This window comes from Pogona vitticeps, chromosome 2 (genome assembly GCF_051106095.1).
Source record: "Pogona vitticeps strain Pit_001003342236 chromosome 2, PviZW2.1, whole genome shotgun sequence".
Taxonomy (NCBI): domain Eukaryota; kingdom Metazoa; phylum Chordata; class Lepidosauria; order Squamata; family Agamidae; genus Pogona; species Pogona vitticeps.
In genome coordinates, this window is record NC_135784.1 from 140370593 (window position 1) to 140397961 (window position 27369).

The window sequence follows — 27369 nt, forward strand, 5'->3', positions numbered from 1 at the left end:
TAACCCCCCCAGCCCAAAACCATGCTGCAAAAACACCCAGAACAGTTTTTAAAAAGCAGGCAACAGCACCTTACCAGACAGCCCGAAGCCTCCCTGCAAAAACACACACACACTCACTCAGAAGCAGAAGGGAGGCAGTCCCAAGCCTCCTCCCACACACACTATCTAACTGCTGGGGTGAAAGAGCAACAAAGAAGCAGCCTCGTCGCCACCTACAGTTACAAATTTGAAATTCTCGCCTTTTTCCCCTGCCTTTTTCTGTTTGTAAGTGGGAGCTCCGGTCGCAAGTAGAAGCAAAATTTTGCAGCCGAAGCTGGTCGTAACTCAAAATGGTTATAAGTAGGGACGTTTGTAAGTTGAGGCACTACTGTACCAGGTATTCAAACCCAGCCCCCCTAGAATGGAGAACAGGTAGTGTTTGAGGCTAACCATATGAAAAGAGAAAAGAAATTCCAGACATTGTTAATATCCTAGATTAGTGGTTCTTAACCTTTATTACTCGGATGCTTTTGAACTGCAACTCCCAGAAACCCCAGTCAGGACAGCTGGTGGTGAAGGCTTCTGGGAGTTGCAGTCCAAAACTCCTGAGTAACCCAAGGTTAAGAACCAGTGTCCTAGATCACTAGTTCCCAACCTTGGATAACCCAGTTCTTGAACTGCAACTCCCAGAAACCCCGGGCAGCACAGTTGGTAGTGAAGGCTTCTGGGAGTTGCAGTCCAAGAACACCTGGGCTACCCAAGGTTGGGAACTGCTGTCCTAAATTCTTGTATAAAAAATTTAAGTCAGATTATACCGGCAGATACTTGGAGAGCTGATATGACTAGACTGATTATCATTGGACTTGTTCCTTCATTCCCTCCCAATTCTCAAGCCCATCACTAGGATATGTATTCCATGGGGTCTGGGCAATTACAGTACATTCATCACCAGTGTAGCCAGAGACTTAAGCACAAAAGTCTGGATAAGATGTTCTGATATACTTTTAAGGCAACAACTCCACCACTACAAGTACCAAAGTCAGGTTGCCACTTCGGCTTCTTCAAGTTTGAGGTGTACCCATTACAGCATTTGTGACGGCACAAATGTGACTTTACAAGACTAAAGAAGTATGTTTTATTCACAGCTGTTTTCTCTTAAAATAGGCCCATGGATGAGGCCCGTGCTTCCACCTACTGTCACACGAAAGCAAGCCCTGGCTGCCAGATGGGCAGTATATAAATCAAATAAATAAATAAGAAATAAAAATTTATTTATTTATTTATTTAAAATAAGGGATCCAAGGCGGCTTACAACAATGAAAGACAATATTCAAAGTTGAAAACAGTGAGTATATGATGGTGGTTAACATAATTAAAAGACAATACTTAAAACTACGAACAACAAACAAGGAGGCATCTTACATAATTAACAGGCAATATTAAAGCAAAGATAAATATGTTTACAAAAATTTTAAAAAATGTCACTTTCAGAAATGGAAATCACAAAAATGGAAAACACAAGTAGTACTAAAAATCCAATCAAAGCCATAACATATAACAATCTATCTAAAAATCACACACAGGTAACTGGTTACTGAGGGAAGGCATATCTCTTAGAGAAATTCATTTCCCCATTATGTTTGAAGAGGCAATCTGAAGAACAACCCACTTCTTTGGGAACAGATCTATAGATCTCCAGCAGGAGCCCTGACTGCCACTAGATTTGATGTAAAGTGAACCACACTCAAGCTTAGGATGCTTACCTATCTAATTTTATGTTGTTGTTTTTTAAGGATCTACAATTGGCACAAGGGGAAAAGTGACTACATGTTACAAAAATTAAGCAAGGTGTTGTACACATACCCTTACAGATTGAACACTTCCCACAAAAAATGGAGGCCACCAGAGGGAAGCCACATACTGAATTTGCCTCCTGCTTTCAAATGCTTTAGCACTGTGGCACAACCAATGGTCAAGATGTTACCCAACAAAAGCCCAATGTGTGTGAGAGAAGGGAACTAATGTTCCTTTCCCTGTTACTTCAGTTACTATCCAGGACTAGGCCAAAAACTTGGCAATATGATGATCCCACTCTGTCCCAATATCTTAAATACTATATCTGTTTCTTTATTAGTATAGAAAAAGGCTCTTCATGAAGCAATCCACTGGGGATAATGCTGATAGAAATGGAGTCAGATAAGCAGAACAGCTGTTCCAGCTGCTTAGGAACCAATGCTATATCCTGAAGCAAGAGGATTTCACCATATGACACACATACACATCCTGCAACCCACAGGTGACCCATGGAAACCTTCAGTGTGATCCATGCAAGTTGTCCAAGGCGTGAGCTCCTCTACCCAATCTTCCTGCAGACATTGTCCCTCTAGCCTGTTGCTCAGCAATCCAGTGGGCAAGGGGCACCATTCTCTTGGGAAGCTGGCAGTTCCGGCTATATAAATTAGTATGCAGCCCCTAACCAATCACTACACATAGCCAAGAAGACAAAAGATTGGCTATTCTTCCCCTACATAGATGATGTAAAGCAATGGTAGTTAGGTTTCTTCCCCCAGCCATAATCAATTACCACCGTAGCCATTTTTGCAAGAGGGAGATGCTAACTTGCAGAAGAGCCCATTCAGCCAGGCAGTATCTATTTCTGAGCCACTGGTGCAACAGATATTACGTCTATTAGATGTTTCTTTACTTCTAAATTTGCACAGAAAGGCACTCATCACACTTTTATCTATCCAGTTTTGCACAGACCTGAGAGAAAACATCCAGCTGACTTTCCTCCACATATTCCAGATTGTATTAACTATCTTCATAAATCTCTCTCTCTCTTGCAGCTTAAAAACATGTTGCATGTATAGGTTTCAGGTGAGGCAACATCAAATACTAAACAGAAATGACTATCACTTCAAGAAAGGGAACCTGTGACTCTATAACCCATTCAGAATTCCTATTAAATGTTTGTTTACAGATGTTTAAAAAAATCACACGCAAATAATGTAAATCAAAGAAATTCCCAAAATAAATTCACACTGTGCTTGGTAACAAAGAATAAAACCTATTAGCATTAAGAAGTGCTAGAGTTTATAGAGTGCAAGTCATAAAGCCGGAGGTGTTAAATGGACTGAGATCAAGAACAGCCCATTCTAAGACAGGTCTTTGCTTGTTGGACTATGACTTCTATTGTCCTTACTGTTTTAAGGGTGCATGAACTGAAGAAAAAATAATTGCTCTGAAATCCTTTGATTCAACTGAACAACAAACCTCAGTAGCAGATCTTCAAGCATCTAGGGCAGTGGTTTCCAACCTTGGATAACCCGGGTGTTCTTGAATTGCAACTTCCAGAAACTCCAGCCAGCGTAGCTGCTGGTGAAAGCTTCTGGAAATTACACTCCAAAACACCTGGATTACCCAATGTTAGCAATTACAGTACTGATTTAGGGAATTAAAGCATGCTCTCACCTTCACATGAAATGAAAGTCAAACTGATTGGTGACTCAAGAGTTGTTCTTTGTAGTCTAGGACCACTGCATTTTACATATATGTCAACATAAGCAGATTTCAAATGCATAAATGTTGTGAGGTGCTCATATCCAGAAAGATGTACCCCCAAGAGGAAAGAGAAGCTACACTATGCCATGTAATGCAGCAGTCAGCATAGAGAGTAAACCAGAAGAAAGATTCCATATTGCATATGCTGGCAGGGCCTTTGTCGATCACCAAGAAAATCTGGAAGGGGGAGGCATATATAGATGCTTCCCTTTGGTTATCTGGCACACTACGAGAGTGTCCTAGTTATCTTTGTTATAAGCTCAGGTTACTCTGCAGTTGGAATAACAACGTAGAGAAGCAGCCCTGTATTTAGACCCCATGACAAGTGAGCCAAGAAGTACAAGAACATGCTAGTAACTGCATTCTTGATCCCTCACCCATGCCAAATGAATTTTCTGCCTTTTGAAGGATCAGATGGGTCTGTGTCATACAAATTGCATTTTTTGCCATGTCCTTATGTGGTGGTGTCAAAATACAGCCTGAATTACTCAAGGAAGTAGGTCTGGGTTAGGAAGGAAGTCACAAGGCCAAGGCTGCAGAATACTGATAGTGTTGCAATAACAGCCAAGGCACAAATCCAAAACTAAGCTAGCAAGGGACCTCTTCTTCGGATTTATACAGAAGCAGAGCTCCTTGACTTTTTAGCACTAGCATAGCAGTCAATTGACCAGGCAAACACTGGCAGTCAATCAGCTGCCTGCTAAGAAAACAGGAAAATGCACATGGCATCATCATCATCATCATCATCATCATCATCATCATCATCATCATCTATTTATTTATTTATTTATTTATTTATTTATTTATTTATTTATTTAATTTGTATCCCGCCCATCTGATACATCAGTATCACTCATTAGTCCTTCTAGCTCACTGGTCCCCTTTAGTTGGAATTCTACAGGTGGGAGAAGATAGACTGGTACCTACTGGTAGTTCTTGGCACAATCTGCAGTAGAGAGGCAAAAGATTATGCTCTCAAGAGATGTGAAAAAAAGGAAAAACATAAGAGGGAGAGAGAAAGAGATTCAATAATTAAGCGGAAACCCTTGTATTTTACTTCTCTCTCCCCTATCAGTTTTCCCAGTAAGAATACTGGGTGAAGAGTGGGAAAAAATTCTATGAAATATTTCTACATCTGGAATTAGTGTCCTTCCAGGACAAAGCTTTGCTCACTTACAAACTGAGGTCTTGTGTGAGGGTCCCCTTCGACGGAGTATTTGTTCTTGTAAAGGCTCCATGTTTTTTATCTGTATTTTTTCCCACCTCATCATTCATACAATAGACCTCTTATTACCTACAGTGCTTTCCCCATAACCTTCTGCTCCTTTTTGTCCCTCTAGGACAGGGGTGGGCAATTAATTTCTATAGGCGGGGCCACATGAAAAATCTGAACTGTGTTCGGGGGGCCGAACCAACTTTACTTAAAAATAAAATGAAACAGTGATGTTATGATTGTTTTTATTTTAAACTTGTTAATCTTCACAAATACTAAAGAGGGTTTTTGCCCTCTTTAGATAAAGATAAACAACTGATCAACTTTGGAGAAAAAGCTATACAGTAAATGGTTTTGGTGTTCAAAACTGTCCGCGGGCCAAACAGGAGCAGCTCGCGGGCCATATGTGGCCCTTGGGCCACACTTTGCCCAGGTCTGCTCTAGGAGGCTTAGTTTATTTCAGTAATGCTTTATAGCAGGGGGCAGGGTTTAGTGCTATGATACTTCCCATTTCAAGCTAATTTCCAAAGCAAGAATCTCCCAGGTGGAAGCTTTCAATTAGCATTCAAAACAAACAAACTAAAAGCTAATTCAGAGAAGTCAGTTTCTTTAGCTTTTTTTTAAATAGTGGTAACAGATTTTCAATGAGAAAAGAAATGAATCCTGAAGTTTGGACATGAATTCCAGCAAGGTTCCCTCTGAGAACACCTACACACGAGTGCCCAACTCTGCCCCCCTCTGCGTAGGGCTTCTCCTCCTCACCGCACTCATGGCGATCATTTTCAGCCCCTTTAATTCCTGTTGCAAAGGAAACCTGCACAGGTGTGGGGAGTGGAGTAACACAAGAGGGGCAGAGCCCAGCCCAGCAGGGCTGAAAATTAGAAGGAACCTTGCATTCTAGCAAAACTCCGCATTCCTTCAGGATGTGTGTAGAAGAACAGCTCCATTTAGAAGGCCCCGAAGACAATAATAGATTAAATGAGTTGGAAGGGGTCTAAAAGGCCATCAAGTCCAATACCTGATCAATGCAGGAATCTAAATCAAAGCAGATCTGACAGATGGTTGTCTGATTTTCCCTTGAATGTCTCCAGCAAAATCAGCAACATTAGAGAATAATATTTCTTATATACCGTAGACATCCGTGATTTCAATGACGTACGTCTGACCTGCTATTCAAATATAAGGGTGGTGGCAATTTTGGCAAAATGCTTTGGACTTTCATTTTGGCATTTAAGATTTGCTTCTAATTGCTGTGCTAAAGACTGACTTTTGAGAGACAATTTGGTAAATGGGTTGGCTGAAATAATAAAAATGCCAGAAAATCTCCTACCAGTATACTACTAGTTCCTAACAACACTACTAACTGTTTGATTACAGTTACACTTTCCTTTGTTACTAGAGAATGTGTGGTTTCGGTTTTCACCTCATTTTTTCCCACTTCAAAGATGGAAGCAATAAGGATAAAGTTTAGCTCCCACCTAGTCTTAAAATTAGAATAATTCACTGCAGGTTCTAAAAGTTAACTACTGTACAGTAAAACAGAAATTCATTCACATCCACCATCATCTCTCTTTATGAATAGAAAGATCCATTGTGTTGTTAAAGATATTTTGACCACTGTTTGACAGTATCTGGTTTGTTCCCTAGGTAAAATAATAATTTTGACTAGTCAAATGTCCAGTCTTTACTGAGACATATACCATTCCCCCACCCTGCCATTCATTTACTCTGATCTTCTAAGTGTGCCTTGCTGTCCCTCCTCAACATACTGTTCTTCCTACAGCATCTCTCCCAACTCATCTGGAGACAAGGGAAAGTCACAATAACAACTTCTGGCATTCCGCTGTAGTCAAAAGAAGCAGGTCTGCCCATAAACACATGTTGCTTAGCTAAATTCATATGCTCTCCTTCCAGCACTCCCTTGGGCACCCTAGGGCGTAGGAGGAACAAAATGGGCAGGAGGGATCTTGCCCCATAAACACGCCAGAGCATGCTGCTTTGAAGCTGCCAAGAAAAACTGCCACTGTACAAGTATGAGTAATGGTGTCTCCTGCACAGAGGCTCTCAAAGAACACCCTCTGTATGCCACAGCACCATCCACAAGAGCAAGAAAACCTGGTGCTATTTAATGCAAATATTCTCCCAGAATCCAAGGACCAATCCCAAGGGACAGCAGAACTCTGTGGGATAGGAATGTTGCACGCCAGTTTCTCAAAACTCTCTTCTGTTTAGTAAAATATCAGGTCTTTGGGAGCAGCACTGCTGTGTAAGCACACAAGGCCACTTTCCAAAGCCTTTCTTGTCCCATCTGTGTCTGTACCAAGTAATCAGGCTAGGCCAGGGTTTCCCACATCCCAGTCAAATAAAAACTGATAGGGGTCCCTCTTCCTGGACAGTTTAGCCACCCACCCAAGGGAGGGAGTGTGGGACTCTTCACCACCCCACCCCTACTCACCACTCTCCATCCTGAGCACCATGCTGCCAGGGGCAAAGAGACGCTGCAGGCCACTCTCAATGTCCGTTCCAAGGGAGTTGTGACTTGACTGGGGAGATACCTGCGTGTCTGACTTGCTGACTGGCTGCTGCTTCCTGGAATGAGTCAGGTCTTGCCTCAGCGAATGGGTGGCTCTTGCCTGGGACGGATAAGCGTCATTCATTACTGTCCTGCCTAAGACTGAGATAACTAGCAACGCCCTGTTCCTGTGCTGAGCCTTCAAGGTTTGGGAGGGCTGTTAACCCTTGACAACCCTGGTAAGAAAGACCGGAGACCACAAAGCTTAGCTCTCAGTGCTATTACATCAGGCAAGAACAGTACAGTATGTTGAGGAGGGACAGCAAGGCACACTTAGAAAATCAGACTAAAACTAGAGAAACCCAGGTCCCCTTGGCTGCTGAACCTGGAAGTTCTCTGTGTGACTTTGAACCAATGATTTTCTCTCAGACTAACCCTGAAAGGCAAAATAAAATGGAGTAGTACTCTGAACATCTCCTAGAGCTCCATGGAAAGTGGGATATATTTGTAGTAAATATATATATAAATGGCAAACGCTTTAATCCACCCAACAGGGCACATTGTTAGATCGCTTCCTGAAACAGCACTTGCACAGGCGGGCAAAGAAGAGGCTTAAATATGTAACATTTTAAAAGGCAGCTTATGGGCACAGCTCAATCATATTGAGTTCTTAAGCAAAAGGAAGCAGGGGCCCAGTCTGGGAAGTATTTTGTTTTGGATGACTGGGTGTGTGATCAGACTATCTCCAGGGCATTTCTGTCCATACCTCTCTGGGTTTCTCCTTTTTTTGATACAGGGAGGATCATTCTACTTTGGTCCGTCTCCCGTGCATATGATCACTGGAAATGGACCAAAGGATGCTTTCCTCTTTCAGTTTGCCAATATTGTGAAGTGGCTTAACAAGAAAGCCACTTCATCATGCAGACAAGTTAAACACTTTCTTGGCTCAATGGAAGTGTTTAATTCCTGAAGGCAGCTACCTTGTACTGCCTTTGGAAAGCCAAACCCTCCTGTGCACATGTGCATGCACCTTTGTGTGTGTGTGTACATATATGCGTCTGTCTGTGTGCCTGCATGTATAGCTTGGCTTTTTTTAAAAGGACAAGTAGAGCAGCAGCAGCAGGAAGAGCTGTTGTAAGCCATCCAGAGACCTTTGGATAGAGTGGGTGGCATAGAAGTTAAATAAATAAATAAAAGAAATAAGAGGAGACAGAAGGGTTATTTCCAAAGACAATATGGGGAGACATCTTGCACGTATGTGTGCCTTGCCTTGGCTTTTTAAAAGGTGCAAACTGAGCAGTGGTGGTAACAGGAGGGGCCTTTTGGTTTGCTTTTCTCAACTGGCTCTTTAAGAAAAAAGCGAACAAAAATCCCACTCATTGCCCTCTCCGTCTTCTCCCACCTCTGACAGTGAGCTGACGGGGCCAAATAGAGTCACTTCAGCTCTGTATGCCATTTGGATGTGAAGACTGCACAAAATGGCATACCAGACCTCCAAGGAACCTATTTTACCTGCTCCAGCCCACTCCAAACCGGGTGTGTAGACAAGCCCTTAACAGAAGTTCTCAGACCAGCCAAACAAACTCCCATTCAGGGAATGGGAATGCTTGGAAACTTGCAAAGTAAAAGCAGACACCACTGTGCAACTCTTTCTAATGACTGGAGCCTTCCATTTCTACCACCCTGCCCTCTTCCAGGCACTGGAAAGCAAGATACTGTATATACAGACCCTGTTTTCATCTTTTTACCTTCCCAAATTGTTCCAACCACATGGCTTGCAAAGTAGGGGGTCAGAAAATTCAGTAGATGTAGGGGGAAGTGTGCCACACCAGCCACCCTGAAGTAGTTCTAGCACACTAACATCCTGAAGTGCATCCTAAAGTTGTACTTCGCTGGGAGGAAGATAGAGAGCTGGACTCCAACACAGTTCAGCAGAGAAGAATATGAACAGCTACATTTCTCACTCTAGTGCAACAAAGGATATTCCCCTATTCCTTCGTTCTTCAAGAAACACAAACCTATTTTCCCCATCTTGAACTATATTGTTGTCTTTTATTTTACTATATTGTTTTTATTCCATTTTTATTGTTAGCTGCCCAGAGTAGACTTCGGTCTAGATGGGCGGGGTATGTATGTATGTATGTATGTATGTATGTATGTATGTATGTATGTATGTATGTATGTATGTATGTATGTATGTATGTATGTACGTACGTATGAATGAACAAACGAACGAACGAACAAACAAACAAACAAACAAACAAACAAACAAACAAACCACATCTTTCTTTGAAGAGGACCACTGTTAACACAGGACTAGATAACTTTGTGCCCTTCATTTGACAGTGCCCTTTAGAAAGATGTTGGCAACGTTTAACATAAATGTTATAAATAAAAATGAAAATTATAAATACTTTAGCCCAATACTGTAGTATATTATCAGAACTCCGAAGAGCCTGACAATTCCTAAAACAGCATTGCGGGAAGTGAAGGAAGAGCCTTGCTATGATGATTCCCCAAAGCCACAACCTCCATGGCCAACAATCAGAGATTAGGGAACCTATATATGAAGAGCCAGTGTTTGCCTAGCCCTGCCCTTAGAAGCTGCCACAATACTTTCTTTCAATGAACTCTGAATGCCATGGAACCTCAAGCAAGTGTTAGGGGCTGTCTCCCTGTAACTCCACCATTACTGAAAGGACTGCAATTTTTCTGCTATCAATTGGCTATGAGGTCGGAGTCCCCCAGGATATGTAGCAAGTGCATAATAGCTTGGTGGTAGGTATTTTAGAAATTTATTTCATTACAGGTTGTCCTATGTAGTAACTGCCATTCAAAAGTAGGGAAGAGTTAGACTTGCACTGCCCCCTCCTTGTCAAAGAAAGCCATTGTTCAAAGCAGAGCCTCCTTTGTCTTTAAACTGTTGAACCAGTAGAGGACAGCACCGAACAGAAATTATGGTAATAGAACAGACTCTTGGTCTAGCAGAAATAATATAACCTTCCTGCCTTAAGATTCCTGCAACTTAACTCATGCAAACTACAAAAAGGAATTACACAGATTCATGTGCCAATAGCTATTTGTATAAGAAGGGATGTCAGCCCACATTAGTGAATCATTCTGGAATCACCCTCTCATTCTGGCTAGTTTAGCACCAGATCTTAACTTGCCCGCTAGCATCACATCCAGACAGCTGCCAAGGGCATCCAGATGAGGGAAATCCCTGGTGCACAAAAAAATAATAATAATTAGCGAGCCAATCAAACACAGTTTTTGAATCAGATACAACATGGAATATACCGTAACTTCCAATGCCACATACAAGCATCCCTTTTCTTTGACAGCAGGGGACATTGTCAAAAACAGCTCTGTCCTTGTTCCTCATTACTTATTTCCTAGCTTGGTTCTATTAACACACCATGTCTTCTTCTCTACCTGTAACTGTTCCGTGGCACAGCCAGTGATGTGATGTGCTATACAGGACTTCTAGACCAGACGTGAGAAGCCTGGGTTCAAATGCCCACTCAACCATGAAAGTCACAGGGTGACCTTGGACTAGTCACTCTCTTTCAGCCTAACCTACCTCATAGGACTTTTGTGGGGATACAGTATGAAGGAGAAGAACCATGTGTACCACCTTGGGCTCACTGGGGGAAATGCGAGATTAAAAATGAAATGAATGAATTAATAATAAACCCTACCCAAGCCAACAAGGAAGATTTGTGGGAAATGTCCCTTCTAGAATTCATAATAAAACCAGACGTAACTGCTGAAACATGGCTTGGGAAGTTATCTGCAGCTCCACAACCAGTCAAAAGCAGTTCCCAGGCAGACCAAGAAAGAAAACAGAAGTTAATAAATAACTAAGGAGCTAACATAGGCTTGCCTATGGCCCCTCTATTTTTTAGATCTGAACTGAAGCTGAGGGAAAATAGGAGGAAAAAGCATCAGTAGGCTCCTGAAGGCCCTTAGACTTTAGGAGATTGTAATGGGAGCTGAAGCTGCAGAGGCCAGCAGCAAAGAGGAAGAATAGACATTAGAAGGATGGATATTGGCAATCTGCTTTCAGATTAAAGATCTTTGTATACCCCATTTACTGAAACATTTGCTGGACACATGATGAGGCTTTTAGCTACAAACAGCCTTCTGCTTACTCCATCAAGTTGCCAGAACAGAGGGTTCAAGGCACCTCACGGAACTTCCTGCCTTCTGCTGTTATTGCCACCACATCCTGTTTCCCTGATGGTAGCTGCCTTCTACAGTTGCATGACATAAACCTTCATGCTGCTAGGAAAGGGCCACCAACTCCAAAGCTGGCAGGCCTACCACTTAAACAGCAGTGAAGGCTTCTCCACAGATGTCTTTACCAGAGAGAAACATGAGTACATGTGTACGTGCCAACACGTGTGTGTGTGTGTGCACGCTATTGGACAAGTGCACACTTCTTTCCACTCATAGCTGAGGCATAGCAGTCCCAAAAGAATACTGCCTGTCGTTCCTTAGCTGTACAGAGCAGAGCCCCCGTTTCCATGGAGACCACCTGGCTTCCATTTCCCCCAATTCCTGCCAAGCCAGAATCTCCTTCAGTCTGGCTCTTGGGCTGAATCTGGGAAATTGCTGTCCCCAGCCTAAACAGTCTCTTAGATTCTTCCTCCCATAACTTTGTGACAAACTCCAACTGTGCTCTCTTTTGCAAGCAGCTCAGGGGGGAAGGAGATCCTCTTAAAGACGCACACAGGCCTGGCAACTGCCAGTCATTGCTCTATTATGTAGTGCTGCCAGACTGCATGTTGCGGCTCAGACTGTTGAAGTCTTATTCCTACCAAATAATATTCTAGACAATAACATCTGTTTATGTGAGAGTAGGTTATGTGCCCTTTTGAACTGCACTGAATATTTCATTTTAATTTGTAGAGTTCTGTGTTACTTGAAAGCTGACCTGCTGCTAACCTAATAAAAGATTTCACTGCTCCTGTTCCACATTTCAGGCTGTTACGACCTTTCTGCATGACCAAAAAGAGTGTAAGTTTGAAACCTGCAGCATTTACAAAAACAAAGCAACTGTCTGTAGGAAGCAAGGCAACTGTTATAAAGGTGAAGCAAATGTACAAACATAGATGATGTTTCTAGAAATGTGAACAATTCAATAAACATTTTGTTTTTGTCATGGAACACCAGAATCAGCCTACATATACTTAAAAAAATTAAATAAAAATTCAGCTAAATTACCCACTCTTACTTCTGATAATTATCTGTGTTCCTACGTGATGATATTAACAGTAATAGCAGGTGGTCAGCCACTTTGACCTCTATGTAGATTGCCCCAGGTTACAGAACCAGTATTTCTCGCTTAGCATTAATAATATTGAAAACGTAACATTTAAAAGGTGATCTTTCACCTAAAGCAGTGGCACTCTTGCCGTCATGGAGTATTTGAAAACATTTGATTATGGTCAGATAATCAGTTCAGCATGCCACTTCTATGCCTAAGACAAGGACGTGCCAATCCTATACTGTACTTGTTGGAGAGGAACAGGAGGTGGGATGGAAGGAAACTTTAAAATGCCATCATCTTCTCACTAGAACAGAACAGATTACTACAGCATATGCAGGAACCATCCATATGTTCATGCTTTCCTCTATAAATATTTGGGACTAGAAACCCATGTGCTTTTTTTTCCAAAGGTGGAAAGGGGAGAACAGATTTAACAATTTCAAAAAAAAGGCAACCAGACTGCATCAGCTGCATAATCAACTGCAATAGCTGCCACTTCAGTAATGGAAATCCCTGAATTCCTTGCTAACTGACATGGAACAAGAAACACAAATAAACTGGGTTTGTCACTTTCCTCTGACAGGGACTCACTTAAATAGGCAGACATTTATCAGGTGAAGCTTTTTCCATCATCAGTTCCACATACTGGGGAAAACCTGCAGTAACTACAACAGCAGCATAACAGATATGCAAGATACAGATCTTGTGAGAAGAGGGTATCTTCCTTCCTATGACTATACAGTACCGTAGTTACCTGATTTGCTGCTGATTTTGTTTGCTCTGTTCCATTTGCTTTGCTGTTTTACTGTATACAACAGATTTTATTGTAAACTGGCCAGAGCCCTCCTCTTAATAAAGTAACTTTAGAAAATGAGAATACAGAGTTTAGAAGAGAAGAGAAGCTTCAGGAGCAAGCTATATTTAAACATGATTTTTTTAAAAAAAAATTAGTAATATCCCACAAGGCAAAATCCAAACTAGTCAGAAGAAGAGGTTGCCTACCCATTACTATACAACCCATCACAGCATATGCTGTCCTCCAAGGAGGTCAGGCAAGAAAGCATAGCTACAATTTCATTGTTAAGACACTCAGAAAAAAAGAGAACCTGCCCATAAACTCCATAAGGACTGTTTCAAACATAGTGTTCCCCTTTTAGGGAGCAAGAAATACACAATCTCCTCTGTGCAGAACAGTGTATAACAGGCAGTTCATAGCTCTTTTGCAAAACCTGCAGAAATAAGGAAAATATAACTATCAGGTGAGCTGGAGTTTGCAGTTTGGGTCTGCATGTGAATGTGACGAAGCAGATTTCTGGAGCAAAATGCTTTCTGAAACACACACAAGGCCATGAACCAACACTTGCCTTTTCTTCCACTCATATGCCAGCAGCGAATCAGTTCCTAGTCTCTGGAATTAACTGCATGAATTCTCCTCACCCCCCACCCCAAAACAATTGAATTACTTTTTGGTTTTCAAATTCCAGGAGGTGAGGTTACACTTAAGCCAAACATTAGTGTATTGTATCTCAGTAAATAGGAAATTGTATACTGTTCAAGGCCCTGAAGCTATGGCCCAGATCCCTTCCCTCAGCAGTTGCTGTCCCCTTTTATACTGAAAAGGAGACACCAATACTGCCTGGCATAACTCACCTTGCAAAACAAGGCACATCAGAATAAAACCACTGACACCCCCATCTATCCACTGTGTCCTCCAATGCAACACTATGTGCCATCTAGCAAGATACGTGAGGCAGAGAACAAGAAAGGATATGGCACCTACCTGGCTTGGCTGCCACCAAGGTAGAGGGGCAGAGGAAGGCTTGAAAACTGGAAGCACAGAGCTCACTGACTGTGCCCATGATGATGCTGTTCAACTAAATGTCGTCAGGGCTGAACAGGGGATGCAGAGAGAAAAGGCCTAGTAGGTCAGAGCCAGCAAGAAAAAGGTGAGGAGAGAAGTCTGGAGAGTTTCAGTATGTCCAGCTTCACAGCACTAAATGGTGCTTCCAAGCAGCAATAGCAGCAGCTGCCCCTACCTCCTCTTCTGTGAAGGGGGAGGGAGACACACCAAGACAGGGATCCTTAGTCCAGCTATAGCAGAAGTAACATTAGAGGCTCCCACGCATTGAGGCCAGCCAATCATAGCTCCTTGCCAGGAAACTATTACTATAAGTGTACAGTACAGCCAATGAGACACACAAAGCCACTTAGAGGACAGTTCAGTTTGGGAATTTTTTTCCCTAGGTGCCCCCTAGCTCCACCCTGGCTGCTCCTCCCAATTGCCCAGAGGAGATTTGGGCAAAGGGTATTTTTAGGTTGGCTTTATCCAGCTTCATTCTTAGAGCTTTAAGCATCTAGTGAGCTGGACTGTTGCATGGCAACAGTCACTGCATAAAGGGAAGGTGAACAAAATATAGTGTATACAGGCACCAAAGAGTGGTGTGTATGTGTGCAAGTATGGAAAGCGCAACAAAGCAGCAGGGCAGGAGTTATACAGAGGCAGAGCCAGGAGGGTTTCTGCTTCCCACTGGCACAACATCATAAAAAGAAGAATCAAGAACAGCCCCATGTGGATCTTTCCAGCAGGTACAGTTCGAGGGTTTACCATTCTTCAACAAAACTCTCAGAAAAAAGCTTCCACCTAACCAAAGTAAGCCTAGCCTAGCTGTAACAGTTTCAAAAGTTAACAGGGTTCATTCAGTTGCAACTAACAGTGAAGACCTGGCAATTATTGTGGGATTCTCAGCTGTTCTCTTCAAAAGGTCCTTTTACCCCTTTTGAGAGCAGAAATGTTAGCTAAGATTTTGAACAAGGAAAGGAGCGTAACTAGCACTCCCCCCCCCTCCAATCAGAGAGACTGGTCTGGTCCTGTGCTGGGAACCTGTGAAGCCTGACCTTATTATGCACTTTCACCTTAAGCAATGCAGGATTCTCTTCTATAGATCAATATATCCTTTTGAAAAACTCATTTTCTGTAAACAATGTAATACCAGTATTTTATAGACAATCCTATGTACTGTATTCAGAAGCTCTGTTTAGTTCAATGGCCAGGCAAGTACTCCATACTACAGTCTAAATCATAATTCTAAGTAACTAGACATCACTTCCATAAGTCACTTAGACTACAGAAATCCTCCGCTGTCTGGGAAGAGAATGGCAAAGCAGAACTACGTATAGGAGGAAAAAAGAGTATTACAGTATATGCTTCTTATCAAACCCCTTTTATGTTAAAAGCAACCTATCCACTCAGAATAGCCTTGGTCACCAAAAAGCTGCTGCGAGAAACACAAAGTTACAGAAAGACATCCATTCACTGTGCTTCTATAATTCCTGAACTTCAAGCTTACTGGAATACTCCCATACATCTCTGCCATCTAATCTCAGAGAGTCACCAGCTTCAAGCCCAAACACACTCCATCCACTTTGAATTTCTAATCCAGTCTAGGTTCTTGGATGTTATTGTTGTTGCTGTTGTTACATGCTGCCAATTTGATTCCAATTAATGGTGACCCTACTAGGGTCTCAAGGCATGCGAGCATTCAAGGAATGGTTTGCCATTGCCATCCCTAAATGAATTTCCATTGCTGAGTGAGGACTTGAACCCACATCCCCTGAATTCCAGTTGAAATGCTGTCCACTACTCTCAGTGGTACTGTGAGAAGACCAACTCAAATGGCAATACTGGTATTACTACTGTATCTCCACGGGTGCAAAAGGCAACCTTAGTTCTAGACCAAGCTTAAAATATGCAGCCAACCAAGGGAAATAGCCCTCTACTCCCAAACGATTACTCCAAAACAAACTGAAATGGGTATTCCTACATCTAGAGTTCATGAGGAAAAAGGAAGAGTCAAGAAAGCTACTGAAAGGGATGCTGGGAACAGGTAAGTAACCAATTAGACTATTATTGCATAGGATTGCTTCTGAGGGGTTGCATGAAAAACAACTTGCCTCCAAGGCTGCAGCCCAGCAAACAAGAGTTCATTACATCCTCCTGCCTTCATTTCCCATTTCACAGCTGGCCTCTCTTTCCTAAGAGGCCTCTAAAGGGCCAGAAGCTCTGAAGCACAAAGTTGGATAAGAAGCGAATGAAACCACAGGGGGAAATCTGGGGGGGGGGGCATCATTCAACAGGCACAGGTGCACAGCTCAGCTGTAGAAAAGGTAGGGGAGGTGGAGGGAAGAGAAAGTCCACAGGTGCTACTGGGATATCTTCCAAATGCTTGACATTTTATTGGGTAATCAGCGGTATGCGTCCCTTAGGTCCTGCTAATGGTGTCTTGCTAGGATGGAATGTGTTAAAAACAAAATCAAACTCACATTACTTTATTATATGAAAATAACAAGCAGCTTGTTTTAAGGGGCATCCGGAAGGAAATCACCCAGATTATTAGCAAACTTCATCATTCTACACCTGGCTGTCTGAACTGTGCAGAACAGTTTGTCTTAAAAAAAATGAAAAGCTGGTCCCATGGAAATCTCATTCAGATGAAGCACTATCAAGTTATCCCCAAAGAATGTGGATACACAGAGTGTAACGTTTGTAGAAAGCTTAGCCACCACGAATACTCCTTGTGGTAGCTAAAAGCCAAAATGTCAAAAATTAGAGTTCTAACCTTCACTTCATAATAGCTTGATAGGCTTTGTGTTCTGTTGATCATGGGGAAACACTCACAAATAAGATTAGCCAAGAACAAGCCAACGCAGATTATTTCCACTTCGTTCCAGTAATCTCGCTTCTCAACCAAAAGAGAACAAAACAGTAATTTTACGTGGTAATTTGGTTTAGGATTCCAGTAAATAACACCCATCTTTGTTTGTTAGAAAATGATATTCTTTTCCCTGGTTAACATTCAACAAGCAATAATTTCTTATTGAACTGTAATGGTGTGTTATTTTTGTATTATGCAAAGTGTATAATTTTGAACAGAAATAAAACAATTTAAAAATAGTCAAACATCTGAGTCACTCAATTATTAGCAATTGAGTAACATAAAGCATTGTTCCCAGACAACATCATTTGTGTGTCAAAATAGAGTAGAATACATAGAGAGGAAAGGGAGATACACAGTGGTACAGTATAGGCAAGAAAGGTCAACAGGAGGACAGGGTTAAAAAGTAAGAAAACATTTGCCAATTATAAAAAGCTTCATTTGGTCTATGCATGAGGCACAGTACTTCATAAAGGGGGGGGGGAACAGTTTCAAAATTGCTTGAAAATCAACTTCCCCCCCCTTTACAATGTTACTCCTATTTTAGAGCACTGGCGGCAGAATCTTCCCTCTGTAGAGACCCAGATGGCACCAATCCTCACATCATTTCAGTGTTGTGATAAATTATGACTCTTGTTTTAAGTACTGAGAGGAGAGATCAAAGGACCTTGTGAACTTCTGTTTTATACTGCACATAGAGCAGTGGAGATGTCACATGACCTCTCACTTACCTCAAAGGAGTGTTGTATTACCCTTGCCCCTCCTATCACTCTCTTCATCCCCCCACACCCCAAAAACCATTTGAGCTATAAATTAGAGTACCTGAAATGAGCTGTCATAATTGCCATGTTCAAATTTGCTCCAGTAACCTGCTGCCATTCTAGGAATAACACCTAAAAATGGTGCTGCTATGCAAAGTTTTGCTTTTTGAACAGATACCGCTCCAGTATCTGGAACTGGCAATACCTGGCAGTGTCTCATAAAACCCCTACAGTGTGTTGGTTCCTGGAGACAATCCCTTGCACTGTCCTCATGTAGTGACTTAATACTCACCAGGATATATGTATATACACAATACTAGGATGATGAATTGATTTTTGTTTCTCACCTAGCTGATACACAGGTTGTTGCTGGTTCAGATCTACTCTGAATGCATCTAGTCTATGGAGCTGCTCTTCCCACAGAAGCACTATAACAGAGTTCCTGACCTTGGCATGTAGAGTGTAGGTTTTTAAAGCAAGAATACACAACCTGTGACCCTCCAGCTGGTTTTGGAGTACATCTCCTGGAATCCTTGACCACTGGACATAGTAACTGGGGCTAATGGAGCTGTAGTCCAGCAGCATTGGATGACAATAAAAGTTGCAAGTAAAAGCAATCCCCCCCCAAAAAAAAATGCTGAAGAGCACGAAACAACTGCAGGTTCCATTGTGCACATATATCATTTTTATTACAAAAATTTAAACATGTGTACCTTGCAAAGTTCAAATATACAATGTCTCCAAGCGATTAGACAATTAACCCCACACAAAATCTAAAATACAGATATCCAAGGGCAGAACATAAAGGAACTTTACACAGACAAAAGAACCATTCCAAACTGTAAAACATTTGGAATACTTTAACGCAATTTAAATAATGAATCAGCTGACTTGGATTTTTTTTAAACATACCCTGAAGACTCATACCCATTAGTGCTAATGGAGACAGAAAACATTCTAAATCAGAGTTTTTACACAGAGGTCCACATAATATATTTGTGCTATTTTCGAGGGCCGAACAAACACCTGCATACACACATACGCATCCCCACACCCGCCCACCAGCATGCCCGTGCTCCCACCCATCTGCCCTCCAGCTTGCCCACCTGCACGCACACAGTCCCACCTGCATGGATGGGCTCGATAAAAAGGCCAGGTGGGCCGGATGTGGCTCACGGGCCATTCTTTGGAGACCCTTGTTCTAGACACTAAAGAAAAAACTTGGTTAAGAAGGAATTTGACCATATATTTCTGTAGGTTTTGTTTTATTCCTATGGATCAATATAGCCTCAATGTTGTGTTTTTTCCTTTGACTGACTAAAAGCAGAGGTTGAGAAAGGTTACACAATGTACACTGTGGTTCCTGAATCTATCTTCTCAGTCCCAAATCCTGGAAACTGAATGTAAAAAACTTGACACAGTATGGGCATAGCAATGTTGCACACATAAACCAGTTTGAGACTAATCCATTTTAGAGCAGGGATGTTTATTACCAAAGAATACCATGAATTCAACAAAACAATGAAAAAACTATCTAACAGTGTTACAGTTTAAAGGTATGACCGAAGACATTGTTTGTGGGGGGTCACAATTCCCAGAACTAAACAAGAATGTCTCAGCAAGCTATACATTCCCAAAGGCACATTTGGGAAGAAGAGTCAACAGCACAGGAGAAGATAACTAAGTGCATACACTCTTCGACCCACGGATTTGTAAGTCACTCCTCACTCCCAATACACACACACACATACAGAGAGAGAGAGAGACTTCCTATGAGAGAAGCGCAAGACTGAGAATCCCTGTGTTTGTCCTGTAGGCATAAGGGATATTTCCACCTGTTAGGTGAGGTACAAAATCTGTCTCTCCACCAGCTCTGTTGCTTTCTTGCCCCTAGAGTGCAGCATTGTATTTTTCATGGTAGCCAAAAACTTCTTTCCTCAATCAGAGGCCTTGCTCCTTGCTTCTCTCATGTCTGCATCTCCTTCTCTGTCTATGCCTGCCCATCCTCCTCATTTTCACAGTCTCTCTCTCTCTTTTAAAAACAGAAATCCTTTAATCCTGGTGGCCGGTAATCCTCCATGCAGCCGGATTAGCACCATAGCCAATCTGCTTGAGGCTGGGACAGGAAGCTCATATACCCAAACCCATGCACCTAGGCAGACAAGCAGACAGGCACGCACATGCACACACACACACACATACACACACGTACGCATGCACACAAAAGCAAGCAGACTTCACACATGTGCCCTGTGAAGGCAGGAGGAAAATGGAACAAAGATGATTTCAGAGAAGCCCACATGCTGAAGCCCAGCTTTGCAACAGGAATACACTTTAGATGCCCTTCCATCAAGGTTAGATTCCCCCACTCAATTTGTTTTATTTGTAAAAAAAAAAAAAATACAACTACAACAACCACTGGATTCTATGGGGAAGATGTCATTGTCAGGCTGGGGTAGTAAAGCATCATGAGGGATGCTTTACTAAGGGATGCAAGCCAAACGGATGCTGAGGTACAGCTCAACATCTGGGGCAAACAGCAAGAGTTGTGCCTCAAACTCACAGAGATGGAAATGGCAATAGTGTGAAAATCCTACTCCAGCCACCCCTAATCTAATGCCCTCTGAATGGTTTTGACTATACATTTCATGGGCCCTGAACAGATTGGTCAATAGTCAGGCTTTATGGGAGTCATAGTCCAGAGTACGAGGGGTGAGCTAGGTTAAAGAAGATTGTCCTCCTATGACAAGATCCTTCTCTCAACCTCTTCCGTACTCAATGAATCTTAAACAATTCAAATTTCTTCATAGCAGTGAGGGCAAGAAACTTTTGAAAAAAAAACAGATTCTGGTGCTTTGACTAATGTCAAGAGTAGAAGTTTCAGTGAACAAGCTATCTATGTTTAGGAGGTTTCGTGTTTCATTCTGGCCACATAAATTTTAGTTAAGTTTCCCCATACCTCAGCAGCACAGTCAGTGCAACAGACAGAAAGGCGGGGCATTTCTCCAGCTTCCTCAAAAGTTAGGAATCCCCAAGATTAGCAAGACTGTACTGGAAGAACAGGCATTACCCAACTGCAAAGGGACATGGCTACCTCCCAAACAATTTTCTGAGAGGCAGCAAGACTGAAAGAAGCCCCCCCCCCCCAAGTGGGCACCAATCTGGAATCTGTTTCTTTTTTCATCTCTGGCCAAGCGGCAGCTTGTGGCACAGCAGCAGCAGCATTACCATGTCAGATCAGCCTTTTTCCTGTGGTCAGGACCAGGAGACGCAAGGCAGAAGCTGCCTCCTCAGCAACATTCCACCAGCGGTCCCCGAGCTGCCCCCTCCCAGCCACAACAAAGCATGCGCACACGGAGAGCAAGCTCCTCTCCAACTGTGCTGACCAAGCAAAGCCATCTTTGCTATGAAGCGACTTCTACCCACACAAAACCATCACTTCAATGAAAGCAACAGTTCCCCCCGCTATATAAACGAGAGTGTTTTCCACTATTGCTAAAGGGCAATAAATAGACAACAACTCCATAGTAAGCCCCTTGCACAGATGAATGAAGCCAAAGTTGAGAATGTACCACAGTCAGCCTGGATTCTGGATGGTTTCTGGGAATCCCACACAGTATTTTGGTGGTTGGAGCATCATTGCTTCCAGCGATCACACAACATGAATTTCTTTGAAAGCACAAATCAGAAATTGGTTTGCTGCCATTGTCGGATTATAAACACCACAACTCCTCTCACCCCTCAGCCAATGAGAATAGAAGAACATAAATGAATTCTATAATAAAGTCACACAATATTTTAACCTGCTCGGTGCAGACACCACAAAGGTTCCCCTAATACTAATGTCACTCTGCCTTTTGCTCTCCCCCCTCCCCAAATCTATTAAGACCATCTACATTTTGACCATGCAAAATTCAGGAAACATTACACCTGCAACTCACACACCTCTTCATCCAAGATGTTATGGTCTGTGCAATGAAGTATCCTTCCCAGAAAAGAAGCAAGTCATTTCATGATCTGAGACCAGCAGACATACGCCCACTCATTTTGCATAGCAAAAATCAGAAAACAAACACACAGATGTTCAAAGAGCTTCTGATTAATCACACAGCATCATGAAAAGAATATCCTTTATGGGTTAAAAGCATAGAAGATCAGTGGAAATCACCCAATGTTGGGGGTTTAATTGGGACACTAATGACATGTCAGAACCAGGAGACATTCAAGGAAAGAGTGCCACCTGCTGGTTCTACAGCTTAATTTCTTGGGTATTTCAAAAGGATACAAGGGGCCAAGGCACATAAAAGCTGACGTGGGAGAAGTTAATTTTTACCACAACTTGCAGAATCCCCCTAGCATGATCACTGGAGATTCTGGAAACCAGTTTTAAATGTGACTTTGTATAGAAGTTTCAGGCATATGAATTCTCTTGTTGGCAAGGTCAGTATCTTTCTGGCAATAAATGTGTCAGCACTAGGCAACCTCAGATGGCCTCACTACACAACTGCAAGAAATTAAGGATGTCCCAGTGCCTTCTGAGAACCAGCAGAGAAATGCCCAACCGCAGTTCTGTAGGATCATAGCCTCCTCCTTTACTTAACTTCTAGCCTATACTAGATGGGCCATTTTGAGATTGGAATTTCCATACTTTGTCCGGGACACACAGCAGCTGCCTATGAAGCATGTAGGGGGTTCTTACAGCATGTGGGGAGGGGGAATATTCAACAGCCACTGAATGAAACATGAGACCATCTCCTGCACTGTTTGTGTCCCTGCCCAGCAGATTTTATTACCAAGCCAGGAGAGAAGGAAATGCCTATGGAATACAAACAACAAAAAGCAGAGAGTAAAGACTTGCAGGCTACAGACAACCTTGAGAGCAACAGACCACATTGCTACTGCAAAACATCAAGGCCAAGAAAACATTGTGGGGGGGGGTTGGGTTTATGCATGTACTGTGCGCATAGCTGGATAAAGCCTGCAGTTGCCTAGCTCTCTTGAGTCCCATTAAAATAACCCATCAGCAGAGTCTACAGTTGGAATTGTGGGCAGTCTGGACAGACCTTGGCAAGGCACACAAAGGAAGGACAGAAGAGGAGGAAAGGTTAAAGGAGTGTAAATGATGACACCCAAAAAGAGGAACCAAAATATGGGGGAGCCACCCCGCCCAGGAGAAAAAACTAGTACAGAGGATGTGGCATTCATTTCATGAGTACATACACAGCAGTTTCCCTCCCTGTTCTCAAAAGAAGAGAAAAAAAGGTAGGTTAATAAAATCTGCTAACAGTTTCAGAGTTTGCACTCTGTATCTGGGAACATCACAGGCACCTCCAGAGAGGACTCTTATCTCTCAGCCTCCAGCACAGCCAAACTCTACCCTTGAGAATTCATAAAGACCTGTTGAATGTAATCAAGGGGAATACAGTACTTCAATGAGATCCCTATATTCCAAAGAGTCCCCTTCATAACTTTCCTGAAGATACCTTTGCTCTCTCTTCTACTGGAGCAACCTGACAACCCCCATGCAAAACCAAGACATTTTATTTGCCTAAAAACAAACAACTCAGCCAAGTCAGCTGCTTGTTTCAGATGTGGCAGCCCCTGTGCGTTGTTCTACAAGTGCTCAAGCAGAGACACCGCAGGCTGGTTCTGAGCTTCCAAAAAGGGCAGCATGCTGAATTTTATGTCTGCAGCATGCCACTGAAGAGTACACACTAAGCTGTCCAGATTTAAATAATGCCAGGATGAGGAGTGTTGCAGTAGAGGGAGAGGGTCCTTCTGCAATAGAATCCAAGCAGAGTACAAAACTGACTCATCTCCCTATCATATTCAATACAGTATCCCCCTGGATGGAAAAAGGCAATTTTTAAAGTCTTCTTAAATCAAACCCCATAGGGGCAAGTTTCAAGTTGCCACTACAACATAGCCTGACCTCTCCCTCTCTTCCTGTCCCTGTTTCGCAGCCATCTAAACTTAAATGCATTAAAAGAAATAAATAAGTAACCAACAAAAACAATAAACATTAGGCTTTCATACAAGAACTGGAAATGTTTTCCAGCTCTGGTCACTGTATTTAGAGTAGCCATCGCCACACAATGAATTATACCATAGATATAAGAACCTGCAAAAAGCAATTAACCTAAATATACCCAGCTATCAGTAGCAATTAAACAAGACAAAGCTTGGATCCAGAGTCCTCCCTGTATAGCCTAGCCTGCAGGGGGCTGTTAGCCTGTTACAGAGAGGGAGGAGAGGAGAAAACATCTGTCCCTGGAATGACTGTTGTCCCTAAGTCACCTCTGCTGATGAAAATACAGGACCCCTCCATGTGACTGGGCAGCACTGCCCAGGTTTAGAATGCACAGGGCTGAATAACAGCAAGCAGAAGTGGGCAGACTGCCACTTGCCTGAAAGGAAGATTATTACTGTACATCCAACCCAGAATTCACAGTACACTCTAGACATAAAAGCAACTGCACACAGAGTTTTAGAGTCACTTTTCTCTCCTCCAGACCTGGTCTCTGGGATCATGGCAAAAAAGCAATCAAAACAGCTTGACTGGCCATGCACTAGATAAATCAGGAACAATGATGTTAGTGGCAGGGAAAATGTGGTGAAGAGTACTCTTTGCCTCTTTCAACATCACTCTCACTAATTAATGCTGGTGGCTTTCTTCCTTGGCCTGGGTCTTTGTGATTGTACAGAGCTATGTCCAAACCACCCTACTCAAAAGCCACCTAAGGGTCAAAGGTTATATCAGCCAGATCCACCACACACACAGCACACCACAGATACCTCAAAGGGCAACGGGTCATGGAGACTGTAATGTTGGTACACCGATAAAGAAAGCTTAAGGTGTAATTTGCATGAAGGGATAAGGCCATGCAACAGAAAGAAAACATGGAGCAGGTTTCTCCCATCCCAACATTTATTACAGCGAACAGAGATCCCAGCTCCATTGGGAAAGCCTCTAAGTTAGCCACTCACCCATAACTGGGTCAAACATATTAATTCATTCTCTTGGTGCAATGACACTGCAGAGTTCCTCTCAACATTAAAGAATTCAGCTGGATTCAGGGGAGACATGAATGAGATTAATTAAAAAATAACTCTGGGAAGCTCCCTTCACTGCAGCGTTGTAGACACAAAGCTGAGTAAGCCATACCTCTCTGACATGCTGTGGAAACAATTCTCATATTTGAGGTAGTAAGAAACAGCAGCAACAGCAACAAAAGCATTAACAGGATAAGATGTGACCTACAGATGTGTTCAATGTGTATTCATTCTCGGTCATGCCTTTTTCAACCAGCTGCACTCTAAATGTACTGCCATGCAATTTGCATCGTCCCCAGACAGATCAAGTCACACTGCCAGGGGATGATAGGAACTGTAGCCATTGACACTAGAGAGCACCAGCTTGGGGACGGCTTAGAAAATAACCAACAGCTATATCCTGGATCAATATGTGAATTCTACATCTCTCTTTCTCCCCCACAGCCCGGAGCAGCTTCTCTGTTATGAAAGAGTAAGAATATCATGTTAACAGCCTGCTCAGCAGACAAGAACAGCAGAAGCAATGGAAGATTTGAGCCAAACATACATGAGATCTTTATGTCTTAGAGGACAGCTTCTCAGAAGATAAATACTGTGAGGTTTTAGTCATGTTTACCCTATTTGTCACAGCATTTCTGAATGTGTCCAGTTCCTTATACATGTGGGTTTATTCAGGAAGTGAGTCCACCCTATCTCTTGTGCAAGGCATACAAATGACTTTCCTTCATGAACTCCTCAAACCATTCAGGGCCAGCTCTCCTTCCCCATGCTCAGGATAAACCCAGTGCCACCAGGCTTAAAGAATACTACACCTCATCATTACACCTCCTCTGAGCATTGGTGTCTTGGGAACGCTGCACCCGCTCCTGCCAACACTTCAGAGTACATAGCCCTGCAGCTGTAGCTCAGGTTTGAGAGTGAGGGCAAGGCTCAGTGGAGGGCCTTGCCCAAGTGGCAAGAGGCAAATAACGTCAAATGGACCCACTGGGCCAGGGGCGGGGTGTGTATCTCTAGGCAGGAAATGGGCAGGCAGCTGAGCACATGGGTCAGGTGGTGATAACTGCTAGCCCAAGCTCCGAAGAACAGCCTCTCTTCCCCCACAAGGCACACATGTGACAGCTGGGTTGGAGCTCAGCTTTAGAGTTATCCCCCTCCCCCTCCCCCCCACACACAGCCTCCCATCCGCCCTCCAACCAGACCAAAAGCAAGAGAGGAAGGCAAGCAGAAAAGGGAAGCATCTGCCACCCACCCGTGCAGCTGTTGCTGCCCTCCAGCCCCCCCCCCACAACCCCGCCTTCCCCTTTCGGACGCTTCTGTACCCAACCCAACCCACATCCCTGTGCAGCCCACCTGCCCTCAGGGAACAAATGCCTGGAGAAAGTCTCCTACCAAGATCGGCCTGTGCCGGCACACACACACAACCGGCAAGGCCCCTTCTCTCGAGACCCTCTCCCCGGGGTTCTCAGTCAAAGGGCAGCCTCCCTCTCCTCAGGCCGCCAACGCTTTGAGGGGAGCCCCGACCCACTCACCCCCAGCACAGAGAAGCTAACAAGGCAGGGGTGTGTGTGTGGGGGGGGGAGCACTTCTCAAGCTCCACGCACACACTTCCACCTCGAGGAAGCCTCCCTCCTCCCGGCCACCACAAGCCCGCCAGGGAGGAACAGCTGTCCTTGCCCTGTGCCCAGAGAGTACAACAGCTGTCGAGGGAACCTCCCTGCCCGCCATGGGGCAACCCCTCTTCCTTATAACATTCTTGAACACAGAGGGGTGGGAGGTTCGGGGGGGGGGGGGAAGGAACCAGCTAATTACTCGCCAGCTAACACCTCAGCTCCCCCCCCCAACCCCGGCCCAGAGAAACCTACCCTCCGCATTTCCACCCCTCCCCTGTGGTACCTCGCCCCACACCGTCGCCTGGTACATATAGCCTCTGCTTCCTCTCTATCCACCCCACCACCCCGTCCTCCTCTTGCCCCTGAGCGGAGCAGCCCCTCGGTGCAGCTAACTCCCTTGTTGTCCCTTGGGGGGGGGGCACCAGGTCGCCAGGGGTCTTCCCAGCCGTTCACCATGGCTTCGCCCTCTGTTTCAAAGGCAGAATGCGCAAAAAGAAAGAGGAGAGGCGACTTTTTCCCCAAATCCAGCGAAGGGGGGTGGGGCGGGTCCGAAGCAATCGAAACCCACCGCAATTCCACCCAAGGACGGTCCTAAGGGCCACTCCCCCCCTTATTAGAAGCCGAGAGATCAAGGCGTTAATTGCTCTCCCTCCCCTCCAACGCCACCCCTCCTCCACGGTCACCCCCAGGTAC

The 27369-nt window shown here is 43.5% G+C and overlaps 1 protein-coding gene across 4 annotated transcripts in view; it reads right to left on the minus strand.

Moving 5' to 3' along the window:
* Positions 1 to 27369, minus strand: part of CYTH1 (cytohesin 1) — a 62822-nt gene that overhangs the window by 35222 nt on the left and 231 nt on the right. The window contains exon 1 of one of the 4 annotated variants that reach the window (XM_078384269.1): positions 21959 to 22148. The exons of 1 other annotated variant lie outside the window; for it this stretch is intronic. Coding sequence is in view for 2 of the 3 variants with exons in the window: in XM_020814000.3 (XP_020669659.2) it covers positions 14321 to 14399 (79 nt within the window). In the remaining variant the exon portion in view is untranslated. Of the gene's footprint in view, positions 1 to 7208; positions 7359 to 14320; positions 14633 to 21958; positions 22149 to 27369 lie in introns of those variants that run through there. 2 more of the 4 variants (XM_020814000.3, XM_078384266.1) reach the window with 2 other exon arrangements.